The sequence below is a fragment of the Chiloscyllium plagiosum genome, unplaced genomic scaffold (assembly GCF_037043375.1).
Source record: "Chiloscyllium plagiosum isolate Xiang-an unplaced genomic scaffold, Cpla_swu_hap1 HiC_scaffold_29, whole genome shotgun sequence".
Taxonomy (NCBI): Eukaryota; Metazoa; Chordata; class Chondrichthyes; order Orectolobiformes; family Hemiscylliidae; genus Chiloscyllium; species Chiloscyllium plagiosum.
Window position 1 is genome coordinate 23,328,858 of NW_028270167.1, and position 20,120 is coordinate 23,348,977.

A 20,120-nucleotide genomic window follows, 5' to 3' on the forward strand; every position below is an offset into this window, starting at 1 on the left:
TCCGGAACTGAACTGTATCAGTCATATAAATATTGTGGCTAAAAGAACAGGTTAGAAGCTAGACATCCTGTGGTAACTTAACTTCTGTTACCATCTCTACAAGGAGTGCGATGGAATACTCTCCACTATTGTTGCTGAATGCAGCTCCAACAATATGCAAGGAACTTGATACCATCCAGGTAAAAGCAGCCTGCTTAATTGGCATGTTACCCACCATCTTAAACAATCACTTTCTCCCTATTCACCAAGCACATTCCAAACTCATAATCTCTACTACCTAAAAGGACAAGGGTAGCAGTAGTAGGAGAACAGTATCTGCAAGCTCTCCTCCAAGCCACACATCACCCTAACTTGGAACTGTATCATTGTTCCTTCATTATGTCTGGGTCAAAATCTAGGAACTTCCTAACAGCACTCTGGGTGGACATGCACTAGATGGACAGCAGTTCAAAGCATCTCACCACCATTTTTTCAAAGGCAATGAGGGATGGGCAACAAATGCTGGTCTTACCAACAACACCCATATCCCATTAATGAATAAATAAAACCTGTCAATTCTATTCAGGTTGGAAGGTATCACAGATGTATAGCTTTTATTTCTAAATGCTGTTTGTCTCTATTAACTTCCACTTGCAATGATCATTCGGCACCTGAAGAACTAACTCACCTATTCTTGTAATAGATGCTGGCAGACCTATTAAATTGTTGTGGTTCTGTTCGCCAAGCTGGGAATTTGTGTTGCAGGCGTTTCGTCCCCTGTCTAGGTGACATCCTCAGTGTTTGGGAGCCTCCTGTGAAGCGCTTCTGTGGTCTTTCCTCCACCATTTGTAGTGGTTTGAATCTGCCGCTCCCGGTTGTCAGTTCCAGCTGTCCATTGCAGAGGTCGGTATATTGGGTCCAGGTCGATATGCTTATTGATTGAATCTGTGGATGAGTGCCATGCCTCTAGGAATTCCCTGGATGTTCTCTGTTTGGCTTGTCCTATAACAGTAGTGTTGTCCCAATCGAATTCATGTTGCTTGTCATCTGCGTGTGTGGCTACTAAGGATAGCTGGTCGTGTTGTTTTGTGGCTACTTGGTGTTCATGGATGCGGACCGTTAGCTGTCTTCCTGCTTGTACTATGTAGTGTTTTGTGCAGTCCTTGCATGGGATTTTGTACACTACATTGGTTTTGCTCATGCTGGGTATCGGGTCCTTCATTCTGGTGAGTTGTTGTCTGAGAGTGGCAACACACACAAAAGAAGTTGCATCAAGACACTGTTCAAAAGGCCACAACACACTGCAGTACACCAGAACTGCAAAAAGAGGAAGAAGAACACCTATACAATGTATTCGCCAAAAACGGATACCCGTGCAATTTCATCAACAGATGCCGAAGGGAAAGACAACGGAACGAGGACATGCCACTACCCAAAGGACTAGCCACACTACCATACATCAAGAGCATTTCTGAACTGACAGCCAGACTACTGCGACCACTAGGACTCATAACAGCACACAAACCAACAGCCACTCTCAGAAAACAACTCACCAGAACGAAGGACCCGATACCCAGCATGAGCAAAACCAATATAGTGTACAAATTCCCATGCAAGGACTGCACAAAACACTACATAGGACAAACAGGAAGACAGCTAACGATCCGCATCCATGAACACCAACTAGCCACGAAACGACACGACCAGCTATCCTTAGTAGCCACACACGCAGATGACAAGCAACATGAATTCGACTGGGACAACACTACTATTATAGGACAAGCCAAATAGAGAACATCCAGGGAATTCCTAGAGGCATGACACTCATCCAAAGAATCAATCAATAAGCACATTCGACCTGGACCAAATATACTGACCACTGCAACGGACAGCTGGAACTGACAACCGGAAGCAGCAGATTCAAACCACTACAAATGGTGGAGGAAAGATCACAGAATTACTTCACAGGAGGCTCCCAAACACTGAGAATGTCACCTAGACAGGGGACGAAACATCTGCAACACAAATTCCCAGCTCGGTGAACAGAACCACAACAACGAGCACCCGAGCTACAAATCTTCTCACAAACTTTGAAAACCTATTAAATGTTCCAATAATTTAGCTGCAAAAATTTGATTTGAAACACATTATTCTGTTCAGAAATAGGGTAAACATGTAACATCCTGATTTGGATTGTGTGCTTTCTGTGTGTATGAAACATATCCAGTTTTTGAAAACATTAATTCACTAACCTATGTGTAAACTCGGGTGTAATTTTGCTTGATGTTCTTCTGTATCTGAAACAGGTTTCCACTCATACAAGATGGGTTGGGTGCCTTTGTCAGATTTACACTGAAGTTTGATATCATTCCCTTTCAGTAGTTTCCCTTGGATCCAACACTTAGGCTTGGAGGGTTTGACTGAAGTAAAGCAGAAATATTTTAATTGAGACCACGGATTTTAATCAGATTATTAGTTTTTACAACAGACATTTTTATTAATTTTCTTATAGATAATAGCATTGCATATTAGGTAAATTACTGGAATTCAGCTATATTACTTACTTGCAGGTATTTCTGTGCACTGTATCCTTGTATAGACTTTCAATAAATTCCTGTTTGTCAATATGTCTTTGAAATTAGTATAAGAAGTAAGTGTTTGCTATTGATAACAAGAAAGTTGCATTTGACCATAAGATGTGGAGCAGTAGTAAGCCACTCAGCTCATGGAGATAGCTCCACCATTAAATGAGATCATGGCTGATCTGAAAATCTTCACTCCACATTACCTGTCTTTTCCCCAGAATCTTGACTGCCTTACTGATTAAAAATCTATCTATTTCAGCCTTGAAAATACTTAAAGTTCCAATCTCTACAGCATTGTGTGGTAAAGAATTCCACAGACTCATTACCCTTGGAGCGAATAAGTTCCACCTGATCTCTGTCTTAAATTCCTTACTCTGAGATCATGCCCGCTGTTTCTTTCCCAAAAAACAACCTTTTTGCATCCACTCTGTCAATCTCCTAATAATGTTATATGTTTCAATAAGGTTGCCTCTCAATCTTCTAAATGCCAGTGAGTATACTGCATTTGTAAATTTGAAGTATGAGTGCATTTTAAAGGACAGTGGCATGTTACAGCATAATGGATCCAGTTATAATTCTTTTGTTCAATAAAGTGCATATACACCAAATGGAATACCGTGAGATCAAAATCAAGCTACACATTAATCAGCTTTATATTCTTTTACTTATTTCCATTATAAAAACTATTATGGATTCTGCTTCCACCACTATTTCTGATAGAATTCGGATCTCCAAATAAAGTAAATTTTACTAACCTCAATTTTTGTTCATTGTCTGTTAAATGCCTTCTCACCAACCAGTGAAAATAGCTTAGCTTGATTGACTAACCTTATAAAAACCCTGACAGTGTTATATCTTTCTTCAGTCTCCCATTAATCTTCTTAGTTCTAAGAAAAAGTCGCTAAAGTTTTCTAGTGTTTCCTCACAAGCAAAATCTCAAACCTCGAGCAGAAGATTAGAAAAAAAATTTGCAACAGTTATTTCATGACTTCCTTCTAAGCATACAGCAGATGGCACTCAAGGTTAAAGTGAAACTTCTCAATGGAGACAACTGGACCGAGCACAAACATTCAACATGCTACATTCTAAAGTTACATATCATGTCCTTATTTTTATATTATGCTGTTATGTTTTATGATTGGTTCTCCTTAATTATAAAACTTTGAGGCATTTGGGAAACAGGGGTTGAGTTTTTGGAGAATTGCAGGTATACGTTTGTTTTAAAAAATTCTCAAGGTCAGGTTCGTAGGAGAGTAGTCTGACACAGAACAAACGACCAAGAGGCGAGTCTGCTAGAATATGAGCATTTTATTCCCCGCAGCGTCGCCAAAACCAGGTCTCATCTTACAACGGGTCTGGCTTATACTCACTCTACATGTTACTGGAACTGGGAGCCATCAGTTCTCGTAGAGCGGTTGCCAACAACCCACGCTCGGCGGTTAAACGTAACCCCGGAGCAGACTCACCGAACTGGAGACTTTTCCAGCTGATATACTCTTTTCCAGATATAAACATTCATGTGAACAGCAGAGCAAGGCTAAAAAACACATTCCATTCTGGTTACATACAGATAAGAAGATTCACACGGGGAGGTGTGTAATAAGATTCACACGGGACTAAGCAACACCTCCATTCCGGTTAGATTCACACATGTATTGGGACATAATTTTTAACCGTTTCACCACATTCCACTGCTTGGCCCAATACATGTGTTACATTATGATTCACACATGTATTGGGACATAATTTTACACCACATTCCACTGCTTGGCCCAATACATGTGTTACATTATGCTTAATTCAGTTCAATTCGTTTCAGTTAATTTCAGTTCAGTCAATTCAGTGTAGTTCAATTCAGCTCAGTTCAGGTCTGTTCAGTTCAATTCAATTGTGTTCAATTCAGTTCCGTCCATTTCAATTCAATTTAGCTCAGTTCCATTTTGTTCCGTTCAATTTGATTCACTTCAGTTCAATTCAGTTCAGTTCCACTCAGTTCAGTTCAGTTCAATCCCATTCAATTCTGTTAACTCCGCTTCAGCTTTTTGGACATGCCCACATCCTCCGCTGTACCCCAGGCAAGGGGTTCTTCGGCAGGACTGGGATCCTCTCAAGGGTGGACAGCAGCGACCCTGGGGTTCCTCCGGTCGCCCCCCACCATTTCTCAAACAAACTGCCACGTCATACCATCCCGGGACGGTTGGGACCTCCACAGTTTGTTCTTCTGGTTTCTTAGTCTTTTTCCAAAACATTGTTCTGTATCAAAATCTCTCCTCAATTGCGATTGATCCTGCCGACTACGCCAAATGTTTTAAAAAATTCTCAAGGTCAGGTTCGTAGGAGAGTAATCTGACACAGAACAAACGACCAAGAGGCGAGTCTGCTAGAATATGAGCATTTTATTCCCCGCAGCGTCGCCAAAACCAGGTCTCATCTTACAACGGGTCTGGCTTATACTCACTCTACATGTTACCGGAACTGGGAGCCATCAGTTCTCGTAGAGCGGTTGCCAACAACCCACGCTCGGCGGTTAAACGTAACCCCGGAGCAGACTCCCGGGTCTGGCTTATACTCACTCTACATGTTACCGGAACTGGGAGCCGTCAGTTCTCGTAGAGCGGTTGCCAACAACCCACGCTCGGCGGTTAAACGTAACCCCAGAGCAGACTCACCGAACTGGAGACTTTTCCAGCTGATATACTCTTTTCCAGATATAAACATTCATGTGAACAGCAGAGCAAGGCTAAAAAACACATTCCATTCTGGTTACATACAGATAAGAAGATTCACACGGGGAGGTGTGTAATAAGATTCACACGGGACTAAGCAACACCTCCATTCCGGTTAGATTCACACATGTATTGGGACATAATTTTTAACCGTTTCACCACATTCCACTGCTTGGCCCAATACATGTGTTACATTATGATTCACACATGTATTGGGACATAATTTTACACCACAACGTTGAGGAGCTGAAAAAATTCAACATGAAACAATACAGTGCTGCAGTTATTTGGAGAGAGTAACAATAATGCGATAATTTTACTCAAGTGATTTTTGTTCGGCATGAGAACAATGGAATTAATAGCTCAAACAACGTTTGAGGGAGCTAAGGCTTTTCTCATTTGGAGTGAAGAAGAGTGAGAGGCAACTTGATAGAGGTGTACAAGATGGGAGGCACAGATGGAATGAATAGTTAGAGATTTTTCCCAGGGTAGAAATGGCTATCCCAAGAGGGCATCATTTTAAGATGATTGGAGGAAGGTTTAGGGGAGATGTCAGAGGATGGTTCTTTACACAGAAAATGAGGCGCATGGAATGCACTGCCACCAGTGGTAGTAGAGTCAGATACATTAGAGACATTTAAGTGATTCTTAGATAGGCACATAGGTGATAGTAAAATGAAGGGTTTGTAGGTTAGTTTGATCTTAGAGTAGGATAAAAGGTGGGCACAATGTCAAGGGCTGAAGGGCCTGTACGGTGCTGTACTGTTCTATGTTCTATGTTCTAAACAATTGAGGGCTATAAAAGCAGGACAGCAAGAAATAAGGTTTGAAGACAGAAAGGGAATGCAAGAATAAATCACTTTTATTATTGGCAAAAATAGGTAAGAATTTTGAAAAATGAATTTATGTTGTCCAGTCTACTGGAAAATCAGATCAAAACCAATTTTGTTAAAGGTGTCTGCCTGATTTTTGCCATATATTTTGACATTACTATTACACATTTTCAATACATAGCCCATAAAAGCTTTAATTACATTTCAAAAGTACTCAAAATTAAAGTTACATTTGTGCAGACACTTACTTAAAACAACAAGATTAATAGCATTCTTCCAGTCATACACGCCTTCATTTTTCACTTTGCACGTGTATAGCCCCGAGTCTGTCGAATGTAGGGATGATATTTTAATGGAAGCATCCCCCATCTGGTAATTTGCTGCAAAGGAAACTCTTCCTCCCTGCCTTGCACTTATATTTGTGTAAACTCTACCAGAAGAGTAGGTAATCACCTGTAAGTCAAACAGAATAGAATTAGATCAATTTTTAAAAATACATTCAGATGAGAGCATCACTGATTTGGCTAACATTTACTACTATCCCAGAGGGCAGTTAAGAGCCAATCACATTATTGTTGATCTGGCATTACATCAAGGCCAGATCAGTAAGGAATAGCAGATTTCTGTCTCGAAAGGATGCTAATGAACCCAATTTTTGTTTTGACAATCATTTCATGGTCATTATTAGACACTTAGTTCTAGAATTTTATTGAATACAAATTCAAACATCTGCAATGGCTGGACTTGAACCAAGTCTCCAGAATATTACCTAGGTCTCTGTTTTAATAGTTTAGTAAAAATATTACTAAGCCATCACCCCCCACTAAATTGCTAGCTTAAACTAATATTATCTAAAATCATGACCTGATGTTTGGGGTCAAGGTTAGTATTACAAATTTTGGCCTTTAGGGTACAATAGTATCAGTCATTCCAGTAAGTGAGCCAAATGTTTTACATGTGACTTTCTCCCTGTAATTTAATCTTCATCTGATATGATCATACTCTTTAATTTGCATTTCTCCAAAGACACATTGATTGATAACCCCGAATAGAAGACAGAAAAGAACTAGATTTCTTGTAATTTTCTTGGGTGATCAGCAATGGTAGACTGCCAAATAATGAGAATGTTTATTGGTCAAGGTATCTTTATCATTTTTAAAACTTTTTCACCTTCATCATGTGATATTCATGTTTGTCAGACCTATATCAGGGACACTATTGGACAGAAGATATTCATAATTCTGCATCCAATAGATATGAGCTTCATAAGCACTTCTAAAACCTATAAATGCAGATTTTATAATGGCAACTAATAATGTATATTGATACTTATTAACTCAGTAGGCGGTCATAATGCATGTTTGCTGCAACTTTTTACATTCTTAAAAGCTAGATAATTGAGGATAGAACTGGGGCCAATCTTTAGTCAAAAGAATTATTTACAGAAATCAGAATTAGAGCAGTGAATTTTAATAAAAACCAATTATCTGTCAATTTTGTGAATTTTGTGGAGTGTTTCTCTGTGATGTTTATCGAATTCCTCATATAACTTTCACAAAATCACCTCACTACCAATGCACCATGCCTGTTTAGCACCTGCTTGTTATAATCTCCCAATCACCACAGGCAGAAGTACTCACTGCCGCTAGGATATCCCAGGATCCCTGACACCCGCACCAACTTAAAAGTCAAGCCAATCAAATGTTGGCAGTCCAGAGTTATCCTTTGCTATACACATTGCAAATTGTGCAATCACAGATAAGTGCTTCTCAGGGCACGTAGTTGGCAGAGCTGATACTTCACTGCACATCACAATCATTCATCTATTGCTATGTACATGCCAGCCTATACAACTTACTCATCCTTAGCCTCAGTCCATTTTACTAACATGTCTCAGTCAGTTTTACTCTTTCTCCAATTCCCACTGTGGCCCAACATCTTTGCAGTAATGGCCCAGCAATATGGGACCATCACAAATAGGAAAGCATTGAAATAATTCAAAACATTCACTTTGGCTCAGCAATAGCAAATGTAGCAAAAAGATAAACAGCTGAATTTGCCTCGAGGAACACAGGGGAATGGCTAGCCTTTCCAGCACCAATTCATTTAGCAATGAATGATCACCCAGCTCTCATCTACAGAAACCGATTGTTAAAAAAGTGCTATATGGCTTGTTGCACTTGATGCTGCAGTACTCTGGAGTGCAAAAAATGCTGCTCTTCCTGCTGTTCAACGTTTCCCTTTTTTAAGCTGGTCTCTCATGGAGAGATCATGAGTTACATTACAACACAATCTATAACTGATAGGCAAATTATGATTATGTTAATTATTCTTCTTTTCTTGCAGATTGAATGACATAATTAAAATTATAATAAAGAAACTCAACATGATAGGCTACCAATTACACAAGAGGAATGCAAAAACATGCAAAGTAAAGTCAGGTCTGAAAGGAATTGGGTTAATGGACTGACTACAAGTTCAGAGCATTATTTGTTATGTGGAAACTCGATGACTGCAATATTTGCTAATTGCATAGATATATCTTAATTGCTATGATGCTAATGAATTTAACAGGACAAGTTATGTTAAAATAGAACAGTTGATGGCAGCAAACTCATCAAAGTCAGATGGGTGATCACAGTGGGACAGTAAGAATTATTTATATGGCTAAGTGAATCGAAGGCAACTTGGGAATACAGTAGCCAATCAGCAGTCAATCATAAACCAGTTTGCATCAAGAAGAGAATAATGTCTTGTTTAAAGTTCTCAGTAAAGGATTGGGATAGTTAAAACCATATTTTTTGACTGCAAACTTGAGAAAGAAATGAAACCACCAACTAGTAAGACAAAATATTTAGGACTGAATTTTACCTGAAATTTGCTAAGTGTTGACTTTTAGGGTTTCTTTCTGTGAGTCCTAGCCGATTTTCTCAATTATTCTCCACAGCTCACCTCATTAGCTGAACACCACAATTCTATGGAGCCCACTGCACACTATCTTCCCCCGAACTGCAGTAGTACTTTCCACTCTTCGGACCTCCCAGAATTCCCAGCATGGGCACCATTTTTACCACCAGTTGTGGGAGAGGAATAAGAAAAAAAAATGCTTCTGTGGATACATAGGCGGCATTGCTAACACTTCATTACAAATACAAGCTCACTTTCAGAAACATATTGCTATTTTACACCATTCACCCATCTGATCAACAATCATTGTTACTGCAGTTATAAGAGCCAAGCTAAACATTTTAACATCCTTCATGTCATCCCATTTTATGACGATGTGTATGGGATTGCTCTTCATTCCTTAATGCCTAGTGTTGTTCAACATCCTCTGATTGTTCAAAGTGGGCACTTCAAATACGTAAGTTCTCAAAAGCGGACAAAGTTCATATTTATTCAGTAACATCAAACATGAAGAAAAAACAAACAAAAGCTGCATTTGCCACAGGAAATTGATTAAATGAGTATGTTGGATTGTATACCTAGCCTTGGGGAAGTGGTAAGGAGAATGCAAAGGAACAGCAGGTCGAATGGGCTCCCCACCCTGCAGAGTATTAATGTTTGTATCAGTGGAATGCATTATGGAAGGCAAGTTATCTGCAGATCTTCCAAGGGACCAGTTGCCTTTGAGCAACAATGAATTTACAGTCAGTGAGTGATCTCTGCATCCAGCTTACATTTACTGGAACTGTTTGGCTTATTGCATCTGATACTGCACCACTCTAACATACCCAATATGACATTTCAGTTGCTTAATGTCCTCACCTGGCTCCTTGGAAGACTAATGCTGGACTGCCAACTCTTCAGTGTCCACCACATCCTCTCTTTGCTTGTTCCTGTTGTGAAATATGCTAACACAATGCAACACTGCAAGGCTCACCCCAAATTATCCCAAACAAATGTAACCCATCTTCAGATAGTCCTTCTTCTGCGCCATAGTGGCCCTGGTTTAGGAGGGGGCTGCATTCGCTCAGGAGTATCAGAGTCAGTGGCCATTCTCAGAGTGTAGACCATGTCTCCCTGTAACCATCTTGTAAGGCATCTGACCCTTGAAATGAACTAGGAATTTGAGAGTTCTCAGGTATACGTGAAAGCTTCCAGGCTACCTGGTGCAAACTTCTAGGATGTGGTGTTGGAAAATGTTCTAGGATGTGACCTCAAATGAGTTTCACATTGATGAAATGGAATGCTTTTCTATTGCTGAAGTTTGCTGTATTTTGATATGGCACTCTCAATGCAATGTGTATATAGCCTACACCATCCCACATGTAGGGGAAATGCAGCAATGTTGACAAAGCAAACTGTCCAGCTATAGCATTGACTTGTATTGGGGAAATGAGATGAAGTGGTGTATCCTTCCTTGATACATTTGTGGGTCAAGGTTCCCAAGTGGATACCTGGAAGCAGCCAATTGCATAACGTTTAGTGCAAGTGAGATGATGATCTAATGGTATTATCGCTAAACTATTAATCCAGAGACCCAGGTGATGGTCTGGGGACCTGTGTTTGAATCCTGCCACAGCAAATGTTACAATTTGAATTCAATAAAAATTTGGAATTGAGATTCTAATGGTTGAGACACATCCACTATCGATTGGCAGAAAAGCCCAACTGGTTCATTCATACCCTTTAGGGAAGGAAACTGCCATCCTCACCTGGTCTGGCTGACATGTGACTCCAGACCCACAGCAATGTGGTTGACCCTTGATTGCCCGCTGGGAAATCAGGGATGGGCAATAAATGCCTGCCGAGCCAGCCTTCATCCCGTGAATGAATATTAAAAATGTTGACAGTCACTGGGATAGGGTGACCATGCACTGCTTTAGGTTCTGCTCCAGCAATTGAAATAAATCAATGACAGTGGCCTGAGGCATCCTCACTGTGCAATGAAACTGTGCCTCACTCATCTGGAGGAAATGGCATCAATTACAATAGGCTCTGAGACTCCTGTACCACCTCCATGTCCTGAGGGGACCTTCAGGTGTGCTCCCTTCATATGGGGGCTATTTGACTTGCTGCTAGTCCTGATACACCTGTTCTTCTTCAGATTCCCTGTGTGTCCATAGCACCACAGCATTAGCAATGGTTACCTCTGCTGGATGACATTTCCAATGACTATGTGCAGGGAAATATCAGAAACAGAACAAGTCCTTTGTAATGTGAGCAATCAGCATTTGCATCACTCATAAATGATGGTAAACCAAATGTTGGGACATGAAGGAGGGCAATGAAATGCCGGAATGCCTCGACATGGAACTCTGACATAGGGACTTTATTCCAATGAATGCAACACAAGCCATATCATACAAATACAGGAGATTGTAAGTGCTTGTCCCCCCAACACACACTTCACCCAATAAAAGCAACATTGCCAATAAAAACATGTTAGCAAACAGTAATGCCCAAGGTGAGAAAAAATGATCTCCATGCCCTTGTGCGACCTATGCATTATCTTTGTGAACTGTAGTGTACATGTGTTTACTTTAGCTTCACAGAAATGACAGCAATTAATGATGACAGTGAGGTGCTCCTTGGATTGGTTTGAGAGAGGAAGCTCAGTGCCTCCGTTATTTCCTTATCCCTGTGTCAGATGAAGTCCACTCTGCTTTTCCAGTTCCCTTCTTGACCTTTTAGTCTGAGATTTTTTTGTCTTTTCAAAAACTAGTGAACGACAGAGAAGTAAATGTAAGACTTTGTTATAGAATGAATGGAGATGGCTCAAGGGCAGTGGTGAGCTGTGCATCAAGACCAACAGAAAAAGGGTAAGCAGTAGCAGAAATCGGGAAAGGGGGAAATTGTGTTTAGAAGAGGACAGAAAGTAGGTGAAGGTGTGACAAGAGCATCAGCAAACATAATGGAAGCAAGATGAAGCTATGATTACAGATTTGAGATGAGGCAAGGAGGCTGGTAAAGATTTGCTGCAAAACGTTTCAGAGCTCTAGAGAGACTGAGGCTCACAATGTAAATTCCCAGCCTAACATGTATCAACATAACTTATTTCCATTCACTATAGGGAAGAGCTGTTTCAGCATCTGCAATAGTAATTAAAGTAATCTCTTAGATTACAGTCTATGAGATTAATGTGAATTTACTTCATGCAATCTCACTCACTGTTTCTGTGACCCTCATCAGGAGCACAACCATGATGTAAGAAACATTAGTTAATGGCCGAGCAGCTGAAGGCACAGTCACTAATATGTGGGGGCAATCAAAAGTGGTCATGCACAAGAGGCTGGAGTTTGAGAAATGCGAACATCTCTGAGAGTTATAATGGAGGACATCACAGAAAGCTTTTGATAAAATAAGGCAATGCGTCAGCATGAAAACATTGGATGCTTTCTACACCAGGAATGAGCATCTATAGCTCACAGTGTGTTTATTAAGAAGTTTATACATTTTAAACACTTATTTAAAATTCCATCAAAATGTAAGCTGCTTGAGGTTGAAACATGTATGGAACAAAACTTATTTTCTGTTTCTTCAACTCATGCCACAATTCCCTATCCTCCCAACATTTGTAAAAAGGTACAAAGCATTCCTTGAAGTCATGAGAATGTACAGAATATCAAATGACAGTATGCACTGCAAAGTGAAGGATTAAAATTCATTGGCTTGTTACTCCTCTGCTTCCATTTTCAGACATGTCATTATATGTAAACTTACAATTCACATTTCAACTTTTCTAACTTCAGTAAACAGGTAAGAATGGATAAGCAGTGAATCAAAAAAGAAGTATGCAGAACAGACTTTATTGGAGAGAACCAGTTCAAAGTTGCAGGTGTTCCATTTGTAAATTTATTCTTAATTTATACCTAAACATTGAAAAACTAGCAACAGTCAACAAGTTATATTAAGATAACCCTGTTTAGTAAAGTGAATTCATACGAATTTTAGGAACAGGATGTGTTTTTTAACACCCTCTAGCATCATGTAGAATTCCTTGAATGTGCTTATGGGTGTACAAGTAGGGTTGACAAGTAAAGGCATCACTTTCTCTTTGCAAACAGTCAGAATAAATGCTGACCGCTTTGAAAGCCCATGTTTTCAGTTGCATAACTCTTTGTGGCCCATTTGTATAGCCACGCAGGGAGTTGTTGCCTGTGTGTCTGTTAGCAGTGATGCTTCGGAGGAAAGAACATAAGAACTAGGAAAAGGAGTAGGCCATTTGGCCCTTTGAGCCTGCTCCACCATTCAATACGATCATGGTTGATCTTTTTATGGCCTCAGCTCCATTTACCCGCCTTCTCACAGTAACTTCATTGTTCAAAAGAATATCTATCTTAGCTTTAAACACATTTACTGAAGTAGTGTCAACTACTTCACCGGGCAGGGGATTTCATAGATGCATATCTCTCTGGGTGAAGAAGTGCCTTCTCAATTCAGTCCTAAATCTGCTCCCCCTAATTTTGAGGCTATGCCCTCTTGTCCTAGTCTCACCTGCCAGTTGAAGCATCCTTTCTATGACTATCTTATCATAATTTTATATGTTTCTATAGGATCCCCCCTCACCCCACAGTGCTACTGTCCCCAAGGTTGATCAATTCCTGGGGGGGGGGGGGGTATTTTTATGTTCAAAATTTTTTCCTATGAAGAATGATGTGATTTTGTTTTCCATTCATCTCTGTAATTGTAAAGTCAATTCTGCCCAAAAGACTATTCAAACTCTAGTTACTGTTACGACATAGGGTAAACCCCTCTGCTAATTTAAACCCGACACACAGAGAAGCTCACCTCGCGCTGTAATCTGTTAAACTTTGAGAAGCAAAGAACTATCCCAGATTTCACTATTTAAAGTAAAAATTAACAACTTTATTCTTTAAGACCAACAGAGAACATTAAAACCACTACTTACAACTCCTTTCCCCTATCTTTTACCTCCCACTCTACAATACTGGTCCGATAGAAACTGATTAAAATTTAGAAAAAAAAAAATTTTTCAAAACCAGTCAGCTTTATTGATTTTTCTCTTTAGATTTTCCTTTGAGTTTCCCTGGATTGCCTCTTCTTTTGCTATACAACTTTTCTTAAGGACAGGTACCTTTCAAAGAGCTTTTCGGCTAGCAGTCTATACGTGTTGGTTTTCTTGGCAGTTCTCCCCTTATTTAAAATGTCTGGTTTTATATCCCAAAACATTGGATCATTTCATTGGTTTGGTGTAATCAAAACACTAAATTCAAATTCGATTAGATTTTGGTATCTGGGGCATAATTTAAACTGATTGGCCGAATTTGAATTTGTTTTTGTTCCATGGCAATGCAATTCCAACTATTTGTTTCAACCAAGTGTTACATTTTTACCTTATTCAGCACTCTCTCTACTTTCAGTCAGTCCTTGTTAGCTTCTTCTCTCTTTTAAAGGTACAGTATACACCTACACCTTCATAACACATCCCCCCTTAAGAAAAAAATGAACCATCATAATGAAAAGATGGCTTCATTTTTTTTTCTGTTCCTTAACCACATTATCATGACATAGATATAACTTTAATCCAAGTTCATATTAACTTCTTCCCAAATATATATAACATTGAATAGATTCGTCTAATCTATACTCTATTAGTTAAATCTGTGATAACTCATCTACTATTACATTCTTACGACCCGAAACATGCATGATTTGTAAATTAAATATCTATAACATAAGACTTCCAACAGAATAGTTTTGCATTCTTGTCTTTAAAACCTTCCAAGAATGTAAGAGAATTGTGATGCGTGTACACAACCATCTCCGACACATTGTTCGTGACGTACACATTAAAATGCTGTAACGCCAGTATAAAACTCAATAGTTCCTTTTCAATCGTGGAGTATTTCCTCTGGTGAATGTTGAATTTCTTCAAAAAGTAACCAATTGGCAGTTGAATCCCATCATCATCTTCCCATAGCAGTACAGCTCCAACTCCTATGTCACTAGCATCGAAGGCAATTTTGAAAGATTTCAAAACGTTTGGTGTAGCTAAAAATTATTGTGGTTGTTAATACTGCTTCTAAATGGTTTAATGTCTCCTGACATTGTTCTATCCACCAAAACTTTGTGTTCTTCTTCAGCAAATCAGTTAACAGTGCCACAATACTGCTGAAATTTGGAACAAACTTCCAATAGAATCCATTTAATCCCAAGAAATGAAGCACCTCTTTCTTCGAGATTGTTCATGGAAATTTCTCAATGGCCTACGCTTTTGCGTTCCGCAGGGTCAATCTTCCATGACCTATGTTATGTCACAACAACATCACCTCTGCTTTTGTAAATTCAGTTTTGTTTAAGTTTACTACCAATTTTGCTTCTCACAGTCATTCAAAGAGCTCTGCCAACTGTACCATGTGATCTTTCCAGGACTTACTAAAGATCACTACATCATCCAAATAGACTGCACAGTTTGTTAATCCAGCCATAACTCTGTTCATGAGTCTTTGGAATGTAGCAGACATGTTCTCCATTCCAAAGGGCACCACTTTGAATCGATATAGCCCATTTAGGGTTACAAACGCAGAAATTTCTTTTGCCATGTCTGATCAAGGTACCTGCCAGTAACCACACAATAAGTCCAACTTGGTGATGTAACTGAACTTTTGAGAAAGTTGTCTAACTTTCTCAATACAGTCCTCCAATCTCGGTATTGGATATGAATCTGATCTTGTAACGACGTTAACCTTCCGATAATCCACACAAAAGTGTTGAGTCCTGTCTGGTTTGGGAACTAAGATGATTGGCGAACTCTGCTCGCTCTGGCTTGGTTCGGTGATAGCCTCTTTGAACATGGCCTCCACCTCCATCTGGACCTGTCTGGCTTTGAAAAGATTAAGCTGATGGGGGTGTGTTTTATTGGAACAGTACTCTCTATGTCTATTTCATGTACAATAGCATTAGTCCTCCCCACCTGATTCCCACATATGTCCTCATACAGCAGTAACAAACCTTTCAACTGCATTCTTTTCTCCTGAGACAGATAGTTTACTAACCTAGCCCACTCCTGAAGGATGCCTTCATTTTTTAACATACTTTGAGGCACATCAAAATCCACAACATTTGGATTTGATTCATCATTCTGCTGGGCAATAACTAACACCTGTTTCTCCAGTTCTTTCTCTCTTCTCATTCTCTGGAAGGGACCTACACAATCAATTATAACCTGTGTGAAAGGTTCTTCGAATGCAGGAATTGGCAACAAAAGTGCTGGTTTTATTATGCCTGTGGCTTTTTTACCATTTTTTACATGTCTGAGAAATATGGCAAAAGTTAACCATTCCAGGCCAATAAAAATGTTTTTGTACCTTAGCCTGAGTCTTTCGTACTTTAGGTGACCTACTACAGGTAGTTCATGTGCTACCCTTAACACTTCCTGCCTGTATGCTATCGGCAACACAATCTGGTGCACTTCGACCTATTTCTCCTCTGCACTAACCTGCCGTGGTCTCCAATTCCATCTGAGGATTCTATCTTTCAGATAATAACTCTCCGGAGTAACCTTTGCCTCCTTTTCGGAGGACGCATCCACATATATACCTTTTGTCGTCTTGGCTTTCTATTGCAAGTCCCTTAGCCTTTCAGGACTAAACACTTCTGTCTGACCCTCTGCCTATTCAGGTTTTTCCTGCACTATTATGTCAAACATGGTGTCTGCTAACTGAACCTCAACTCCTTCATCTTTCTCTTTAGTTTTTGCTTCGTGCTGTGACTTATGTTAGTGAGATCTCGTTACTACACAGTCTGGGAAAATACTAGGATACTTTTCTTTAACTTCTTGGTTTCTTGGTCATCCTTGGGCTTTTCCATAACAAGGGGTGTCACTCCCACCTTTGATCCTGCTAAATCCCAAGAACAAACTGGATTTCTGGAACTGAGACTCTGTCAATCCACTGTTACTTCCCCAACCTTGAGTTGGCACACTAACTTGATCTTACATAGGGGAATACTTAATTTCTGTCTATCTATCCCACAAATTAACACATTCTTGGATAACAAATCAGAAAGAGTGCAAATTCACCATCTGTTACTATTAGACTCTGGTTAGATCCTGTATCTTTCAAAATTATAACTTCTTACCTTCTCCCCCTGTTCTTTCTGAGTAAACTTTACAAAGGCAGATTCTTTACAGAGATCAGGCACTAACTCCATACCCAGCCCCTGCCTAGGCTGTGCACTCTGCTGCAGCTCCTCAGCTCTTCTTAGGGTTTCCTTTACTACTTTCACTAATGCCACTGGCTTAGCTTCTTTTACCACATCTTTCCCACAGCGCCTTTCCTAAACAACCAGCATTGTGACTTTACATGTCCCACTTTAGCAGAGTGGAAACACCTGAGACCTTTCACCTCCTTTCCACCCTCTTTTTTAACCTGTGGTAAACACTTTCCAGTGTTTTCTACTCTTTGTTTCATAGTGTGGGATCTCCCCTTTTCCCAACTTCTATCCCTCAGGATGAAATTCTGGCAGGAAGCTTGAGGTATGCACCACCATATACTCATCTGCTAATTCTGCTGTCCTTCTCACTTCCTGAACTTTCTGTTCCTCCACATGAATTCTTATCATCTCTGGAAGTGCGTTTTTAAAACCCTCCAGCAGAATAATCTCTCTGAGAGCCTCATAGATCTTAACTATTTTTAAGGCCCGTACTCATCTGTCAAAATGATGATGTTTAATTCTTTCAATCTCAGTGTAAGTCTGACCTAGTTCCTTCTTTATGTTCCTGGACTGTTGTCTATATATTTCTGGTACCATCTCATAAGCACTTAAAATAGCCTGTTTGACCTCTTCATAATCTCTTGACCCCTCATCTAAAAATGAAGCAAATACCTCACCAGCTCTGCCTACCAGTTTAGTCTGAACTAGCATTACCCATAAATCCTCAGACCACCTCATCTGCCTAGCCAATTTTTCAAATGAAATAAAGAAGGCTTTGACATCTTCCTCATCAAAATGTGGCAGAGTTTTGACATATTTGTATATATCACTACCTTCTGTTGACTTGACTTTGCTGACTAAGTCGCAACCTCTCAAGTTCAAATTCTCCCTCTTTTTGTTCAGCTAAGAACCTTCTGTCTTTGTCCCTTCCTTCTCTATCTCTTTTTCCTCTCTCTCTGTCTTTCTCTCTTCCTTTATTTATCTTCTAACTCCATTTTCGTCAATTGTAATTTAAGTTTTTCTCACTCTACTGCACTCATCTGTTTCTCTGACACAGCTAAGTGTTTGAATAATTCGTTACATTTTCAGCTTTACTTTTGTCCTTGGTTAAACCCAAACCTAACCTCTTTCCTAATTCTAAGAGTATGGTCTTTTCTCTCTAAACTTTCTTGACAAACTTGGGACTCATCTTCAAACCCCAGAGCCTCTTTAACAATTTTAACAGCCATTCTTCTCACTTTTAATTTCACCAACGACAAGTAACTGAAATTAAACAAATTGTCTCACCTATGTTTTATTTAAAGATCTAGGACACTAACCGGCAAGTGCTTAAATCTACTGAGCTTTTTTTGCACACCCCAAATCTATTCAAATCTGTCAAATCTCAGACTGGAAACTTGTTCAAATCATGGACAAAAGCTCCCAAACTGTTGTGATACTGAGTAAACCCCTCTGCTAATTTAAACCTGACACAGAGAGAAGCTCACCTCACGCCATAATCTGTTAAACTTCAAGAGGCAAAGAACTACCCCAGGTTTTGCTATTTAAAGTAAAAATCAACAATTTTATTCTTTAAGCCCAACAGAGAACATTAAAACCTCTACTTACAACTCATTTCTCTTAAACCTATTTTTTACCCCCACTCTACAATACTGGTCTGGTAAAAACCCCGATTAAGACTTACAAAAATAATGTCACGTTTCAAAACCAGTCAACATTGTTGATCTTCCTCTGTAGATTTTCCTCTGAGTTTCATTGGGTCGCCTCTTCTGCTGCACAACTTTTCTTAAGGACAAGTATCTTTCAGAGAGTTATTTGGCTAGCAGTCTATACTTGCTGGTTTTCTTGGCAGTTCTCTCCCTAACTGTTTAAATGTCTGGTTTTACACCCAAAACATCGGATCATTTCATTGGTTTAATGTCAAAACACTAAATTCAAATTCTATTGGATTTTGGTATCTGGAGCATAATTTAAACTGATTCGCTGAATTTGAATTTGTTTTTGTTCCATGGCAATGCAACTCCAGCATTTGTTTCAACTAAGTGTTACATTTTTACCTTGTTCAGCACTCTCTCTGCTTTCAGTCAGTCCTTGCTAGCTTCCTCTCTCTCTTAACAGTACAGTACACACCTACACCTTCATAACATTACATTTACACATATTGTTAACCAACCACCTTACAAAGGTAGATTCTACTCAATCTGGCTTTTCTCTCTACATGCATTTCCAAAATTTTCTGTTTCTCTTCCCGCTTATAACAACATTCTATTTTTCTTTCTTTACAAATGAAATTCATACTCTTATGAAAGTCTGAACTAGAGCAGTGAAGAATTTAATCCAAGGTTCACAGAATTCAGAGCTGAATAGGTCGCAGCAATAACAATTGCCACATCCAAGACATAGTCTTGGCAATCCTATATGTTCCTTTGTGCAGTAGTTATAATCTTTCTGTTTTTACAGGAGCATCAAAAATCTTGAATATCAGATGCTGTCTCTGAAACTTTAACAATCATCACATAGAATTGTTTTCAAATCAATAGAAGAAGATTAGATTAGAACTCCTCCGGTATGGAAGCAGGCCCTTTTGTCCAACAAGTCCACACCGATCCTCTGAAGAGTAACCCACTCAGACCCATTCCCCTACCCTACATTTACTCCTGAAAATGCACCTGACACTATGGGCAATTTAGCATGGCCAATTCACCTGACCTGCAGATCTTTGGACTGTGGGAGGAAACTGGAGCACCCGGAAGAAACCCACGCAGACATGGAGAGAACATGCAAACGCCACACAGTCACCCGAGGCAGGGATTGAATCCAGGTTCCTGGTCCTGTGAGGCAGCAATGCTAACCACTGAGCCACTATGCCACCCCAA

General features: G+C 39.6%; 1 protein-coding gene across 1 annotated transcript in view; it reads right to left on the bottom strand.

Annotated features, from left to right (window-relative positions):
* Positions 1 to 20,120, bottom strand: part of clmpa (CXADR like membrane protein a) — a 135,959-nt gene that overhangs the window by 13,604 nt on the left and 102,235 nt on the right. The window contains exons 4-5 of the mRNA XM_043676770.2: positions 6,372 to 6,576; positions 2,232 to 2,399 (exon numbers count right to left, since the gene is read on the bottom strand). Of these exons, the coding sequence (XP_043532705.1) occupies positions 2,232 to 2,399; positions 6,372 to 6,576 (373 nt within the window). The remainder of the gene's footprint in view (positions 1 to 2,231; positions 2,400 to 6,371; positions 6,577 to 20,120) is intronic.